This window comes from Bubalus bubalis, chromosome 21 (assembly GCF_019923935.1).
Source record: "Bubalus bubalis isolate 160015118507 breed Murrah chromosome 21, NDDB_SH_1, whole genome shotgun sequence".
Lineage (NCBI taxonomy): Eukaryota > Metazoa > Chordata > Mammalia > Artiodactyla > Bovidae > Bubalus > Bubalus bubalis.
In genome coordinates this window covers 14961582-14978658 of record NC_059177.1, presented here as the reverse complement: position 1 = coordinate 14978658, position 17077 = coordinate 14961582, and the positions used below count along the sequence as shown (strand labels likewise).

At 51.9% G+C, this 17077-nt stretch overlaps 1 protein-coding gene across 2 annotated transcripts in view; it reads right to left on the bottom strand.

Moving 5' to 3' along the window:
* GASK1A (golgi associated kinase 1A) overlaps nucleotides 1-15519 on the bottom strand; it is a 50422-nt gene extending 34903 nt beyond the window's left edge. Inside the window, exon 1 of one of the 2 annotated variants that reach the window (XM_006051795.4) lies at nucleotides 15158-15519. Coding sequence is in view for 1 of the 2 variants with exons in the window: in XM_006051796.4 (XP_006051858.3) it covers nucleotides 15158-15160 (3 nt within the window). In the remaining variant the exon portion in view is untranslated. The remainder of the gene's footprint in view (nucleotides 1-15157) is intronic. The other variant, XM_006051796.4, reaches the window with a different exon arrangement.
* Between the last annotated feature and the right edge of the window lie 1558 nt (nucleotides 15520-17077).

Genomic DNA, 17077 nt, shown 5'->3' with positions numbered 1-17077 from the left:
GCACAGACTCCTGTTTCCTAACATCCATCTCCTTTTCCTCGGCTCTGACTGGCCAAGCCCTTTTCAGGCTGGATGTGACCACATGCTGTTTGCATTGAGCTCCACCCAAAACGATCCCTTATTCTGGACCACAGATCACCAGGTTCCACCAAGAGAAGCAGCCAGAAGGGCTACGTGCTTCTCTGCATCCTGATGTGGAACTTCAGACGGTGCCTGCCCCAGGCAGGCAGGCTTTCTGGGCGAGCCCCCAGTGCCAGAGCCCTGTTAGAGTTCTGCTGCGGCAAAGATGTGGTGCTGGGTGTTCCCAACACTGGGGCACCTGGGAAGTGTATCTGATGGACATACCGGGGGAGGGGCAGGGGTGGGGAATGGGGAATGGGAAGAGGAGCCAAGAAGAGGGCATTCCTAGGCAGGGAATTGTGGATCAACTCCATCTCTCACGGGACAGGCATGCGCTGGGTCTCTACCAATGTATGATGGCGCCTCGGGGTCTGAAAGAATGTGATTTCCCTGGTGTGCAAGGAAGCATAAATTTTAGTTAGGGAGCTATGACCAGGGCAAGCCTTTAAAAGGCAAAACTAGCAAGGAGGAGGAATTAGTCTTCCACAGCCTTATGCCCCCATTCTACCTCCGATACATCTAAAATGAGATTGTCTATAACCTCAGCCATTTGTTGGATGGTTATACAGTTCATCTCTTGGAACCAGCACTCTCACATAAGGAATGTAGGAAGGATAGTATTTCAGCTCAGTTCAGTGACTCAGTCATGTCCAACTCTTCACAACCCCATGAATTGCAGCACGCCAGGCCTCCCTGTCCATCAGCAACTCCCGGCGTTCACTCAGACTCACGTCCATTGAGTCAGTGATGCCCTCCAGCCATCTCATCCTCTGTCGTCCCCTTCTCCTCCTGCACCCAATCCCTCCCAGCATCAGAGTCTTTTCCAATGAGTCAACTCTTCGCATGAGGTGGCCAAAGTACTGGAGTCTCAGTTTTAGCATCATTCCTTCCAAAGAACACCCAAGGCTGATCTCCTTCAGAATGGACTGGTTGGATCTCCTTGCAGTCCAAGGGACTCTCAAGAGTCTTCTCCAACACCACAGTTCAAAAGCATCAATTCTTCGGCGCTCAGCTTTCTTCACAGTCCAACTCTCACATCCGTACGTGACCACAGGAAAAACCATAGCCTTGACTAGACGGACCTTTGTTGGCAAAGTAATATCTCTGCTTTTGAATATGCTATCTAGGTTGGTCATAACTTTCCTTCCAAGGAGTAAGCGTCTTTTAATTTCATGGCTGCAGTCACCATCTCCAGTGATTTTGGAGCCCAGAAAAATAAAGCCTGACACTGTTTCCACTGTTTCCCCATCTATTTCCCATGAAGTGATGGGACCAGATGCCATGATCTTCGTTTTCTGAATGTTGAGTTTTAAGCCAACTTTTTCACTCTCCTCTTTCACCTTCATCAAGAGGCTTTTTAGTTCCTCTTCACTTTCTGCCATAAGGGTGGTGTCATCTGCATATCTGAGGTTATTGATATTTCTCCCGGCAATCTTGATTCCAGCTTGTGCTTCTTCCAGCCCAGCGTTTCTCATGATGTACTCTGCATAGTGTTTACAAAGTATTAATTCTTGCTTGCAGTCCGCCCTCTCCCCGCCCCTCCCGCTCCCCACTGCAAGACCCTGAACTATACTCTTATTCCTCTATCTGAGAATGATACAGAAGAATGTTACCAAAAAATCTCACAAAAGGATGCAAAAAGTTAAACCTTCCAACTTCTGACATGTGAAACAGAATGGAAATACAGGGACTTGTAGATGCGGCTACTGTCTCTGGGCCCAGAGCAAGCCCACAGCTCACCAGGCTCACCCACCACCAGGCCCCGGATGCCACACAGGTTCAGAGCCAGACTGCAAGGATGTTGATCCCAGCTCCACTGCATCCTGGCTGTGTGAACTCAGGCCTCCACTTCCACATCTGTCCCATGGCTATGAATGGCACCCCTCTCAGAGGGTGGATCATTCATTACGGCATTGGGCAGATATTCCTGAGCCAAGCCCTGCTCCAGGCAGGAGTGAAACATCAAAAGCAATGGTGACATTCTGGTGGGGAAAAGAATGTGACTTATTTAAAAAAAATAACATCACTCCTAAGTACTCCTAAGTACTGTGAGAGTTGTATGAGCTATTGTGTGAAAACATGCAAAATAGAAGCGAAATATAATTATGTTTACTCATAACTGATCATGGGGCTTCTCAGGTGGCCCTGGTGGTAAAGAACCTGCCTGCCAATGCAGGAGACATAAGAGACGTGGTTTTGATCCCTGAGTCGGGAAGATCCCCTGGACAAGGGCATGGCAATTCACTCCAGCATTCTTGCCTGGAGAATCCCATGGATCCTGACAGGCTCCTCTGTCCATGGGGTCGCAAAGAGTCAGACACGATTGGAGCACTGGCACACACGCATAACTGATGATGCTTTTCCAGCGGGACCCACGGGGTTACCTCCACGGCAGGGTTCCTAGCACCTGCATTGAGAACACATGCCTGCCTGACCTGCTCCCAAGGGGCTAAACGACGTGTCCTTTATCCCTCCCTCCCTGCTGCTGGTTGCTCTGCCCCAATCTCTACGTTGATTGTATGTTGGGGCTTTTCCAGCCCCACCAGCCGCCCCAGGAGCCTTCTCCACACCCATGACTGAATTACCATTTTGTTCCAGCTCACAAGAGCACTAGTGTGGAAACACCACAGACCAGATGGAATTTTTGAGACCCTATCATTTGTCGGAAATTTTCTCTGGCTGCCTTGGTATTAACGACCATACAGTTTTGCTTTCAGGCCTGGAAGTGGGAATTGAGGCTGAAAAATGAAAGCAAGTTTCTCTCTAGGCCATTCTGTTCCAGTCTTCCAGAGATTTCTGCTCTCTGGCTGCTCAGAGGCCAGGACACGGCCCCAGAGAAGAGTGGGAGCGGGGGCAGGCCTGTGTCCTACATACACACTTCCCCCCAATTCCAACCAAGCTCGTGGCAACAGGGGGCCTGAGCCAACTAGGGCCATTGAGGGGAAAATCCACCTGACTCTGCCTTAAATCCATCCCAGTCACAGCAGGTCATATGGACTTCTCCAGAATCAGGCCTGAAGGAGAGTTGGTAAACAGGGAACCTTGGGCTGAATCTGGCCTGCAGATGTGTTTGTTTGGCCTAAGAGGTTTTAAATAAATTTGAGCCAATGTTTAAAAAACCAGGATATTTCCTATAAAAATCCAGATTTCCAGACACCTACGAAAAGGGAGAAGTTTGAGCCACAACCTGGGCCCACGTTCTCATACGGCTGGAGCGGAAGATGGCTCCCTCTCTCAGTGACACGCTCTCTGCCGTCCACCACAGGCTCCACCATGCCCTGACGTGTCTCCCACAAGAAGGAAGAACAGTTGCCTTTGGAGTCTCACTTGCTTTGCTGTTTTTCCAAGAATATAAACACTTCCCTGAGTACAACCAGAGAAAACAAAACGTAGATGGGCACTGTCTTCGTTACGCCCAGCCCACTTCTTTCACTTAAGCCACCAGCTGGGCACCATCGGCACTTCCGTTTATACTTCCTGGGCCAGATCGGCACTGTCCAATACGAGAGCCACGAACCACCAGTGGCTATTTACATTTAAACTCATTCAAATTTAACATTTCCATTCCTGGGTTGCGCTCACCCCGTTTCCAGTACTCAGCAGTCACCTGGGAGTGGTGGCCACCGAGGTGGACGGCGCAGAGTAGGACATGTCCATCTTCTCAGAAAGTCCTACTGGACTGGGCTCTGGGGACACTTGCTGAGTTCTACGCCTGGGCTGCCCTGGGCGCTCTGGGGAGCTACCGCCTTGCAGAGCTTCACTACCGAAACAGGGAGAAAGCCATCGCCCGGGACGAGAGATGAGGGGAAGTACCCCTCAGTGTCACGGGGACCCTCTCAGAGCCAGAGAAGAGGAGCAGGTCTGTTTTCATGATAAAAGAGAACGCTCTGCTAGCCCCTCATGTTTCTAGTCCTAGGCAGTCTCCTCAGAAGCTTCCAGAAAGGGGGACTCCTCCAGCCCCTCATGGAGATGCTGCTCTGATGTCTGCTGCAAGCTCTGGAGGTGCCCCAAGCAAAGCACAGAGTCAAGATGGGCCTCCGAGCTGGCGCTCCCTGGCAGGACTTCTCCCCCCAGCACTGGCCTTCCCCACCCCCAGCCCCAGCTCCGACACAGCCTGCCGCCTCTATGTCCTGTCCCCATCGCCTCACAGCCGTCTTCACCCTCTCCCCGAATCCATTCTTGCCCATGTCCAGGGCTCCCACCCTCCCCACCCCACCCGAGTCTAAACAAGACCCTCCTGGGACCCACACCCTCAGGTGACACGCTACACAAGAAACTCATTTCCAAGAATATTTACTTACAACAGAAAATTTCCACAGATGCTACCAAAATAAAACGGCTACGTACCAAGTGTGAGAATTTTCAGGCTGATCGAATGGAAAGAGACTCAGATTTGTGGTTGTAGTTGTTGCTCAGTCGCTAAGTCATGTCTGACTCTTTGCAACCCCATGGACTGCAGTGCGCCAGGCTTCCCTGTCCTTCAGTATCTCCCAGAGTTTGCTCAAACGTAAAGTCCATTGTAGGGCCCACCTTAAAGTCCTTCATACATTTGAACTGCGTGTCTTGGCAATTAGAGCATTGCTGATCTCTAAGTTACTCTATTTACTACTCTCTAAACTGGATCCAATGATAGCAGCCTTAACACTTGAAGGATTGAAGATTCAACATGATAATGGATAAGAGAGCTACAAAGCCCAACACAAACATTTGCTGTTATCAGTTCTAAGGTGAATGATCTCACAGCCAGCACAGAGGCCAGCACTCACTACAAGTTTGCTGAAGTTATTTTTTAATGACCTTGGAGTAGAAGCTGAGGAAAGACATTTTTTAGACAAAGGGGCTTCTTGACATATTTGAAGATCAGATCACACAGACAACCATCTATACAGAAGCAGAGTTTCCAAATCCTTTTAGCACCAAAGATTAGTGCTACTTCAGCTACCTGGTGAAGCCATGGCTTTCTCAGGATGCTTTTTTTTAAATGTACAAATAAAAAGCAGAGGGTTACAAAGGCAATCAATTATACTGAAATATAGTCATCAAAATATTCCAAAAAACAAATCTGTAATATAATAATACATGTGCTTCTTTATTAATGCATTAAATGATGAGATCTATCAACTCATCTAATAACAAATGCAATTTCAAAGTAGTGAAGAGTGAAGACTATTTCAGAGAATCTGCTTCCACCTCATGATGTAAAATCTCTGTGATTCCTCTTGGTGACTAAGTCACAGGTCTTGTTAACGCTACACTGGTTAGTGCCTACATTCATTCTTGAAGAAATGCTGAATTTCAGTTAGACACCAGTGAAAATAACGATGGAACTTTTCATTATCCGAGTTTAGAGCTCTTTTGAATTCTAGGCATGGGCACATCAAGACTCCTTGAACTGGTACCACTGGATTCTGCCTTTCTCCAGTTCACCATCACAGGGAGAGACCCACGTGGCTGATACAAAGGCAGGCCCTTTATAGTACCTGTTCACCCCCAACACCCGCTCCCCTGATGCACTGAGGGCTCCTGCTAACAGTCCTAGAGGCCCAGGCCTTCACGCATCTCCAGCCCTATCTGTTGTCCCGGGAGAGGTAATAATCACACCCCCGTAACTGAGCACTTACTCTGTGCCGATGACTATTGTATGAGGTGATGTATGCTCATGATAACATTAACACACAATCCCACAAGGAGATGGTGTTCTCTTACGGGAACTGAAGCTGAAAGGTTCAAGGATCACGGACTTGCCCCAGGTGGTAAGCAGGCTTTGAATTCAGTTGTTCTGGTTAGAACTGCCGTCTGAACCCTTCACGCTTTCGTACCAGGCTCTGGTACGGGCCCTGTGAAGATGACAGTTTAAGCCCAGGGGATGGGTGAGCGTGAACAAGGAATGGGTGAGCGTGAACAGGAGCCTTCCTGACACCCAGAGAAGCGACGGAACAGGGTGGCATTGCCCAGACGTCCCTACCCCCTCCCCAAAGGGAAATGATGGGATTTTAACTAGAGTTTCAGGAGACTGTTCTGAAAGGAAGGAATACAATAACATCTTTGTAGCTGCAAGAAGATCTCTGGGGCAGCAGGGACCGTGGGGAGAGCAGGGGGCGGGGGTGAGACAGAGCTGGACGAGCTGGCTTGTGCGGGGCCTGCCGACTGTGGCCGGGTGTGCTGCCCAGGAGGCCACCACTGCCGGCGGCCAGCCCCTCAGCGGGATCCGGGTCCCCCCGCAGGTACACACTGAGCTTCTGTGTGAACAGACAACAGAGCCGCTCTGTCCTGGAGAAAGAGGCCTGTGTGTCCCGCCCACCCTCCTCCCTGCACGGGGATGGACATCCGAACGGCCCATTCACGGGCCATCCCAGCCTCCCGCCCTCAAACAGGCTGTAGCCTCCAACTCCATGGGGCCCAGACATCCCCGGGAGCGCGACCCACAGCCCTCAGCCCACCTCGGACAGCGTGAGTCCATCACTCCCTCCCACCTGCCTCCTTTCCACCTGGCTGGAAACCCATCATCACGTGGCCCCCGGGGCTGAGGTCCCTCCATTTCCTCTGGAGGAAAGCATGAAGGGGGTTGTGAGTCCTGTAACTTTTGAAATTTTGACCCTCTAGGCTTACAGGTTTGACTGCAGGTGGGTCTTCCCTTTCCACCTCAGATAAGAGGCCCCGAGCATCTAAAAGTGCTCTAGCTATGTTTTAAATCGTGGCCAGAACAAAGAAGGAAGGCATGGCCTTTGCCTTTAGTCTACAGTCCTGACAGGAATATGACCACAGACAACATTCCCCACTAAGTAACTAGCTGGGCTGTATTAATAGATGTTTCTATGGGAGGTGTAAGTCGCCGGCATGTGTATATGAAGGAACCTTGGCATGGAGGAGTGCACGCGTATGGATCCTCTCCTTTCAGGACACGTGGAGACTGAGACAGAAGAGACGGAGTGTCTTGAGAATTCTGCTAGTACACTGGAAGGCCCCTAAAAGCACTGCTACAAAACCAGTCTGGACAGAAGCAAGGCAGCTGCTGGACGAGCCGAGCTTGTTCTGCAGATAAAGTTCCCCCGGCAGGAGCACCGGGCAGACGTGGGACACAGGAAGCTCAGAGAGGCGGCGGCGTCAGCCCTCGGCTGCCAGGCCAGCGGGAAGCACCACCACTCTGCCGCAGGGCAGCACGCTGCTGAAACCCAGCTTGGAGCACCGTGCCCAGCACAGCCCGGCCCCGTGTCCCCCGGCTGGCATGCTCAGACTTTGAGGGGCATCTGTGGGCTCCTGCGGGTCCGCAGGGGTGAAAGAGCCTCCCTGGGGCCGTCCCTTTTGTCTTTGAACCCCAGTCTCCTCATGTGGCATCCATAAACCTCCGGCTCTTAATGCTGATCTTTTTTTCTCTCCTTTTGTCCTAACCTCTTAGCTGTCTTTGGCCAGTTCTTTGACTGATGGCATTTCTGGAAAAATCCCTCCATTGGCTCCTGAACATGGAACCATGAACCTGCTGCCCAAGCCAAGATGGAAGGATGTGATTTTTCCACATGGTTCTGGAAGAGGTTGTTTGCTCACTGCAAGCAAACGCCCTCGAAAGCCAAGCAAAAACTGCCCGCGAGTAAACAGCATGGGACTCAGCCCCTTCCTGCAGTCACTTAGCAGAAACGCAAGCTGGAGCCTGAGCCTGTGGCAGGGGGCGCAGCTGGGCCAAGAGCGATGGAGTAGCCGCCGTCCTGCCCACCCCCCAGCAGGATCTGGGGGCCACAAGGAAGGGGACCCCGGTGGCTGCGCTAGCCGAGAGGGCGCCAGGGCGTTGCAGGCAAGGTGGCTGGCGTGGCATGAGTAACACTGTGCTCGTTTTTATTGCAATTATCTCTTCTAGTTTTATGATCACAACAGCAAAACCAACTCAGAGGGTTAAGGGAGAAATGTCAAACACTTCACTGTGACTCTAAGAATATACCATAGTGATCTATTTTATAGAACTGAAATGATTAGAATCATTTTTAAATGTTACTTCTATATCATGTTGCTCCTAAGGGTGGCTAGTTATAGGACCCAGTGTTCTTTTTTCTTAATGTGTCTGTTCATTTGGCTGCACTGGGTCTTAGTTGCAGCACTCGGGGTGTTTGATCTTCATTGCAGCATGCAGGATGTTTAGTTGAGCCATGTGGGACCTATTTCCCTGACCAGGACTTAAACCCAGGCCCCTTGCATTGGGAGCTCGGAGTCTTAGCCACTGGACCACCAGGGAAGTCCCAGGACCCCATTGTTGTCGATCAGTCGCTAAGTCGTGTCCAGCTCTTTTTGTGACCCAGTGGACTGCAGTATGCCAGGCTTCCCTGTCCTCCACTTTCTCTCAGAGTACGCTCAAATTCATGTCCATTGAGTCGGTGATGCTACCTCATCATCTCATGCTCTGCCGCCCCCCTCTCCTCTCCTTTTGCCTTTGATCTTTCCCAGCATCAGGGTCTTTTCCAATGAGTCAGCTCTTCGCATCAGGTGGCCAAAAGACCCCATAAGATAAGGGGTCTTACCTTTATGATGAAGAAAGAGGAGCAGGGCACAGAAGCCTCTGTACACAGATGCCCGAGCAAGAAACGGAAGTCGCTCTTGACTTGCCCCCAGGTTGCCAAGGGCTGGAGGGTCTCCTGCCCGAATATCCCCCGCACTTGCTCCCTCCAGCCACACCTCCCTCTGGTCCACCAGGGTCAGGGGGTCACGAATGTTCCCAGACGCTGCCCCTCCACCAGCCCCTGCAGCCTCGCCTCCCTGGGAAACTGCTCTCTAAAATGCAAACATAATCCCACCTCTCCAAGCTCAAAAGCCTTCCCGTTGCCCGCTCTGTTCTCAGGATAATAGCACAAATCTCGCCTCTGGCTGGGGCGACCACTTGTGCCCCCTTTCCAGGCTCTGCCTCCAGCCCCATTTCCAGAAGGTTCCCCCCACATCCTCCCGGCCAGCTTGGACAGCTCAGTTTTGCCTTTAGGGCTTTGCTTATGCTGTTCCTTCTGCTAGACTGCTTTTCCCTCTTCTTGTTATATTATTTTTTTAAACTATTTTTAAAATCATTTTTTCAGTAACACTAAAACGTCTGTATCCAGTTCTGAGTCTTAGCATGTGGATAGGACCACCACCCACCACAATCAGGACACAATAGTTCCATCACTGCAAAATCCTCCCTCTAGAATTCCAAGGCCACGGGGAGTGACACTCAGGCCTTGGCCCTGGAGACCCGAGCTCTTTCAGAACCACTCAAGGCCTGGAGGCCAGCGGAGGCCCCTGCTGCTTCCCCATCCTCCGAATCCTCCCCCTGGCCTCTCACTCTGACCTGCCCTCACCCCGCAGTTCACCAGCTGCCACCTTACAGCCCCTTCTGGTCCCTCTCAGTGAGCATTTGTGGAGCCCCCAGGCCACTTCCAAGGATATGCGCACACGGTGTGTGGGGTGTACAGGGAGGGCAGCCTGGGGGTCACCCACAAACCTGGCTCCATCCTCACCTTGGGCCAGGCAGCCCATCAGACACAAGCCCGTGTAGGAGGCACATCCAGACGACACAGGGACTGCACCCCGGGCACCCCAGGTGGAAACACTTTAGCAGTCATATCAGAAAACTAAACCAAGCAAAGACAGCCCCGGTGGCTTAGGCGCCCAGGCCTCAAGGAAACGGAAAGCTCTCTGCTTCGACATCAGCACCTTGGTAGGGAGGGAGGGCTAGCCCCCCAGGCCTCTTCTGGGGGACCGTCAGCATCTTTGGCAAGGAACTAGGGCACATTTCTCCCCCCTCCCCCTGACACTAAGAAAGACGTCATTTCTCGTGAGGCCTACCCCCACCTCTACGCTATCCCTTCCAACCCACTGCTTTTGGACCAACTCCTGCTTGGTCTGGTTGGGGCCAGAGGATTGTTTAAAGCCTCTGTTTCCCAGGCCAGCCCTGCAGAGCCTGGCTTCTGTACATAGCAGAAGCTGCTCTGTGAGCTGCGTGCCCACAGGAGAGGGTATCGAATTCCCCACAGGCTCCAAGGGCTGGAAGTCCTGATTCCCAGTTCTGATTCCAAAACTGGTTTAACTGCTTCTCCAGCTGAGCCTGAGAACCTGAAGGCTTCACCCAGACCTCCTGCAGGGTCATCTGCCAGGGCGCCTGGACCTCAGACCTCGGGGGCTGCAGCTGAATGGGGCTGCCTGCTCACCCAGCCAACACTCAGCAAGGAGGCCCAGGGCACACAGACAGGGCAGGCATCTCCCAGGGACTGGGTATTGGTGAGAAGAGAGATCTAAAAGGAGCAAGAAAACTATCACACGTTAGACTCTGTCTCCACTTGTCCCATACTTAGAGTCCCAGGAGCACCTCCTATCCAATAGTTGGCATTAGATAAAATACATCAATGACTTCCTTACTGTTTTAGGTCCTGACAAAAAAAAAATCTATTTCTGTGGGCTCCTTATACCCATTCTTATAGCACCTTTGGGGTACCACGGGGTCTCACCTCTGAGAGTCCTTTGCTCCTCATAGCAGCCCCTAGGTATAAGCCCATTTTATAGATGAGGGAGGTTCAAAGCATTGGAGTGCTTACTCAAAGCCACACAGTAGCCTACTCCGGCACAAACCTCATTCTGATTTCAAACCACATGCCTCCCACCCACACCCCCACCCCCACCCCGCCACTCCAAGCTGCATCACAGGCCCCAAGGATATTCTTCAGGAGACCTGGAGACCTGGAGAAGGTCACACCCCTTCTCCAGCCTTAGCCCCTTCACCTACAGATTCCCTTCCAGGTCTTAACCTCTAGGGACAGGAGCTCTTGGTTCTTCCAAGGAGAACTGAGCCATGTGTGGGCTCCCCTGGGATGCCCTTCTCCCCATGGCTGCCTGATGATATGCTCATAGTAGAGGAAAGACAGACAAGAGGAAAGTCCTCCCACACCCACACTCCAGGTCCTCGAGGGCGGCTGCAGTAAAATCCTTGATGAAGAGTCTGAATCAATTTGATCTTGTGCGACTGCCTGATTCCCATTTCCATGGATGATCAGAAGCCAGCCCCAGGCCATCGAAAACAACCCCAAAGTGGAAATGACCTGAAGTCTGCAAGCAAGGAGATGATTATCAGAACCATGGTATTGAGAATTCCCTGGCGGTCTAGTGATTCAGAACCCACCTTGCAATGCAGAGGGCGCAGGTTGTATTCCTGGTCGAGGAACTATGATCCCACATGTCACAGAGCAATTTGGCCCATGTGCTGTGCTTAGTCCCTCAGTCATGTCCGACTCTTTTCGACCCCATGGACTGTAACCCACCAGGCTCCTCTGTCCATGAGGATTCTCCAGGCAAGAATACTGGAGTGGGTTGCTGTGCCCTCCTCCAGGGGATCTTCCAGACCTAGGGATTGAACCCAGGTTTCCTGCATTGCAGGCAGATTCTTTACCATCTGAGCCACCAGGGAAGCCCAAGAATACTGGAGTGGGTAGCGTATCCCTTCTCCAGGCGAACTTCCTGATGCAGGGATTGAACCCAGGTCTCCCTCATTGCAGGTGGATTCTTTAACGTCTGAGCCCAAACACCGCAACTACTGAGCTCATGCACCCTGGAGCCCACTCACTGCAACAAAAGATCCCGCGTGTTGCAACTAAGACTTGACACAGCCAAATAAAGAAATAATTATTACAAAAATAATAACCATGGCACTGAGCATTGAAAGTAGGGTGATGAAGACCTTTTTAGAGATGTACACATCGCAAAAACACATTTTTTGGATAGAAACTGGGGTAAGACAGATTGTAGAACTGCATGTTCTGTATACAAGTCTTAAAATAATACTCAAAAAGAATGGAAGATACACCAAAATGAGAATCATAGTTACCTGTAGAAGTTGGCAGTGACTGTTACACAGAATGTATTGTATTTCACATATATTGTTATCATATATATTTTTTATCCCCAAGGACCAAAAAGAAAAGAAAATTTAAGTTTGCAGTAATTAAGTCCTATCAATATTTTTCATTCAAGCTCAAGTCTTCAGCATACATCAAGTCTGCCACCACCACCTTGAGGAAAGTGCCAGGGTGGCAAGTATCGCACTCTTAGCTTTAGAAATAGACACACAGAGCCCTGGCTGAGACTCACAGCCCCTTCATGATGATTAAAAACGCCCTCACAGGCCCCACAGTTCAGTGTTCACTTCTGAAAAAAGGACATTCAAGGATTACAGACATTTAGTTTATATTTCTAACACAGGCTTCCTATTTTATGTACCTTGGGGAATCAGTAACAGGATAGTGCTCAAAAATTACTGAATATACAAACAAGTTGGGGAAATTCACATTTCAGCTTTAATGAATTAAAAGAAGTTTCTCTGTGGGAGGATCCTCCAAGAGGGGCATATAACATATATGGTTTCCCAGCTGAAGTTCACTGAAGCCTTCTGTTTTAGGACTGTCTCTAGGAGTAGCACTTCCCTGGTGGCTCAGGTGGTAAAGAATCTGCCTGTAATGCGGGAAACCCAGGTTTGATTCCTGGGTTGGGAAGATCCCCTGGAGGAAGGCATGGCCACCCACTCCAGTATTCTTGCCTGGAGAATCCCATGGACAGAGCAGACTGGAGGGCTACAGTTCATGGGGTCCCAAAAGAGTCGGACACGACTGAAGCGAGTTAGCATGTACGATCAGCAGTTCTACAGATGCAGGGACATCTAGGTAAGCGCAGTTCCTCTTCCCTTCAGTCCTCCAGCCCTGTGGTTCTCAGTTCTGGGTGCACAGTGGGACCATCCAGGGAGGCTTCATTTTAAAACATCCCTTGGTCTGGGTCCCACCTTGGATTTGGTCTTGGAGGGTTAGGGCTGAGTCAGGAGTACATGAAGGTCAGGGCTGAGAACCACTTCTCCCCCACACCTTTTAGCCACCCCTGCTAACAGAAGGTCCACACCAGGGCTGGGATCCAGCCTCAGAATTATTCAGGCATCAACCATTTTGGGAGCTAAATGGCACCTCAAAGGGCATCCAGTTCAATCTCTCACTTAACAGAGGAGGAAACTGAGGCCCCCAAAGGACTCATCCCCTGCCCCTTCCTTTACTGACTCCTGCCAATGCCAGATTGCTCTCAAGAACCCCTCCCCCCCCCAGGCCTCTGGACCACAGGACCCTTCAATTGGAGGGAGAAGCAAAGGAAACCTTCAGATCTCCAAGGCCATTCTGTTACCACAGGCTAACCATTAGGCTCCTCTCTGGCAAGTGGACCCCAACGCAGACAAATCCCAATTCAAATTCTGGTCCCGACATGCCCCAGAACTGAGGGTGAGAAGCCAGGAGCCCGCTGGCTCACAGGAACAGGAAGCCTACCCTGGCTGTGGAGCAATCATACCATCGGGATGCCCAGAGGCTGCCGGAGCAGAAGCCAGGTATCTTCTCCCTCCTCACAGCCTCCACCGCAGGAAGCCCCAGAGGCTCTGCCATGGACAGAAGACTGCTGTCCACAGCAGTACCAGCCCTGAGTGGGTGGCCTTGGCCCCTGCTCTCTTCTGTAAACACTCTGGCCCCTGAACATGGAATTCTGTGGTTAAAAAAAGAAAGAAAGAAATCTCCACACTTTTCATATCCTGTACCTCTGATCACTCACTCCCCTTTTCCAACCTTAAGACTCCATTATTAATTTCTCTTTGAGAGTTTGAGGGGGGGGGGGTGGAAATCTCTGAGGATTGGGGAGAAGGTGTTATGCAGGTAAAGTGAAATACACAGACACACTCACACACCGCCTCCCAGGCCTGTTCCCTGAGCTCCCAGCTCATGGTGACCAGCCCTCTACCTCTGGTCCTGTCACTGCCAGGACACTGGGGCCCACGGGGAGCTATTCTCCCAGAGACCATCCATCCTGAAGAGGAGTCTCTAGGGGCCTTCTAACTCCAGGCCCACAGCTAAGCTCCTTGAGAAGTATCTCCACTGAGCTCCAAACTGCCCTCTGTGAGTATAGCATGGGAAAGCTGTACGTGGAAGCAGACAGGAGAGCCCCTCCGGGTTCCCTCGGAGTTCAAACTCATCCTCGTAGCTGACACCCCCAGGGAAGGACAGCGAACCGAAGGAGGGGTGGGGTGGGGGTGCAGGTGGCTTCTGTGTGTGTGTTCAGTCTTTTTAGTCGTGTCCCACTCTTTGCGACCCCATGGTCTGTAGCCCACCAGGTTCCTCTGTCCATGGGATTTCCCAGCCAAGAATACTGGAGTGGGTTGCTGTGCCTTCCTCCAAGGGATCTTCCCAAGCCAAGGATCGAACCCAGGTCTCCTGCATCTCCTGCGTTGCAGGCAGATTCTTTATCGCTGAGCCACCAGAAAGAACCTGCAGGTAGCTTCTAACGTGGAAGCAGAGCTGAGCAGCCAGTGCTGAGGGAAGCCCCTTTTCTGGGGCTGCACCTGTGCTTTAGCTAAGCTGCCTGAATCATATTCTTTAGGGTCTGTATATCCTGCTTGTTAATGTCTGTGAGCTTTATCAATGGAAGGGCTGCTGTTCATGAGGTCCTTGACTTCATGAATGATGCCCTCCAGGGCACCCACATCTGTTCTATGGTCCTGGGAGGCGGAACTGGGTGGGGCTCTGGGAGACAAGCATCAGAACTCTACCAGGGCCAATTTAATTGTATGATAGTAAGTGCAAGGCACTACTTCTTAAAACATGACTCACACAGTGAGAAGCTAACAGAAAATTCACATGCATCTTTCAGAGGAGTAAAATGATTTCAAAGGCGTCTCACCCCTCAGAGGCTGCCTCGGGTGCCTCAGGGAATCCTCTCCCGGCGCTGCCCTGGGGACTGGATGGAGAGAGCGCGCCTCTGCCAGAAGCTTACGGTGCAGCCAGGATGGGCAGGTCCAAAAGGAAAGCCGCTCGATCACCGTCTTCCCCGCCAAGGGAAGCAGAAAAGCCGATCGCCCCTTCCTAAGTCCCCGCCCTCCTGCAACTTTCAGGGAACAATTCAAGCCCCAGGAAGCCGCGCCGGCTTCGTGCGCCAGGAGAGGGTGCAATGCCCGCGGCCACCTGTCTGGGTGCCCACCTTCCCACCCGCCCGGCCGCGCGTCCCCGCCCGCGATTCCTACCATGTCCCCCACGGTGGCTGGAGCGGCTCCGGGGCGCACTCAGCCCTCTCGTCAGCTCATCCCACCGGCCCGGCCCGCCCCTGGCCCCGTGGATCTCGGGGCTGCTCTGGACGCGGGTTCGGGACCGAGGGGCCACAGCTCACTAGCGGCCAACTCCCGGGCGGGCGTGCGCGGCGGGATGCTCTGCGGTTAGGCTTGGTACAGGAGGTCTGGGCCAATGCACACGCGGGATCTGCGATTCTGCGGGACCCTTCCCGCAGCCTCGAGCCCTCCCGGATCGGCTACGGACGTCCGCAGAGTTTGCGAAGTCCGTGCCTCGCGGTCCGGCCCAGCCTCCCCACTTCCCCGAAAGCGCGGGAGGGGGGGGCGCCTTTCACAATAAAAGCCCTGCCTGGGGCTCGGGCCGCAGCCGCCGCCGCCGCCTGGAGCGGGAGCCCAGGTGCTAGGAAGGACCGGGCCGCGGCCGGCCGCCGGTGATGAGAGAGGGGCGAGGGGCCCTGCGCCAGGCCCGGGGCATCGCCTTGATCTCGCCTCCAAGGGGTGGGGTGCCCAGTGAGCCCAAGGCAACCTGGTGGGGGGCGGGGGCGGGCGGGGGTGGGTTCCTGCGCAGGGTCGCCCAAACTATCGCCCCAGCAAAGCCTCAGAAAGACAACTTTAACTGGCATCTCTTAGCCTTGTTTGGGCCCGGTCCCCATGGCTGATTTGGAAGGAAACGCTGAAGGAGCATTCCTTGACTACCTCAGGTCATTAAGGAACAGTTTTTCTCCTCCAGAACTAATCATTGCTTAAGTCGCTGCAGCAAGCCACGACACCCACCTCTCCGCGAGGGGTGTACACCGTGCCTTGTGTCCCTTGAACCATCCATGGCCGGCTGCAGCGCAGCCCAGTGCTCCCTACTGGGGAGACTGGGCCTGGAACCCTCAGCCCTGGAGTTGGGGGCTGGCCCCTCTGTTCAAGGCTGAGTGACCTTCTACCTGTGTCTGGACCTCTTTGAGTCCAGTGTTCCTAAGCAGCCCAACGCTTGTATCTCGGGATTCTTCACAGCCTGCGGGCACGAAGGTGGAAGGCGTGGAGGGAGTCAGCAGGAGGACTCAGAGATCTGGAAACCAGGCTAAAATATTACTCTCCAAGACAAACTGGTAAGAGTCATCATTAGATTGACAGAAACTGGGGTCTCCCCAGGACTTCCCTGCTACACAGCGCTCTGAGGTTGTCACTGACGACAGTGCTCCTTAAGAGGGTCTCCTTAAATTGGGGGTGTGTGGTGGGGATACGACAGATGGAAAGGAATGTATTTCTTTCAGTCCTTATGTTCCAGATGATTTCCAGAGGTTATTTTATTTCACCATCACAAGCAATCCTAACAGAGAGAATTTATTACCACCTTTTTTGAAATAAGGAAACTGAGGATTAAGCAGTTGAAGTCACTTTCCTGAGGCCAATCAGTTAGCAGTTTAGCAAACCAAAGCCTATTTGTGAGAGCTCTCGAGAAAGACAAAGAAATGGATAAGCCAGGAAGGACGCTGGATGCGGGGCTGAAAACCACAGTTTGTGTCTAGGGAGGATGGGGAGAACTGACAATCTGAGTACTGGCTGAGGAATGTGGAGGAAGAGGGAGTGGGGCAGACAGTATAAACTTTCTTGTGTTTTGTCCAGATGTTTGGGGGAACAATGTGGTCTTCTGAGTCTCCTTTCCTGACTGTAACCCATGTGAGATATACATTCTTTGTCCTGACTTTTTACACAAACATATATGTAACTAAATGTAACTAAATAAATGTAACTAAAACAAAACTTTATAAATCATTATTACACGTGGTGCACGCCAATATTTTTTATTCTATTCCACCTTAATTATTTTTAATGGTGGTTTCTAATCACTAAAGGGTTTCCTAGGCGCCTCCGCGGCGAAGAATCCAC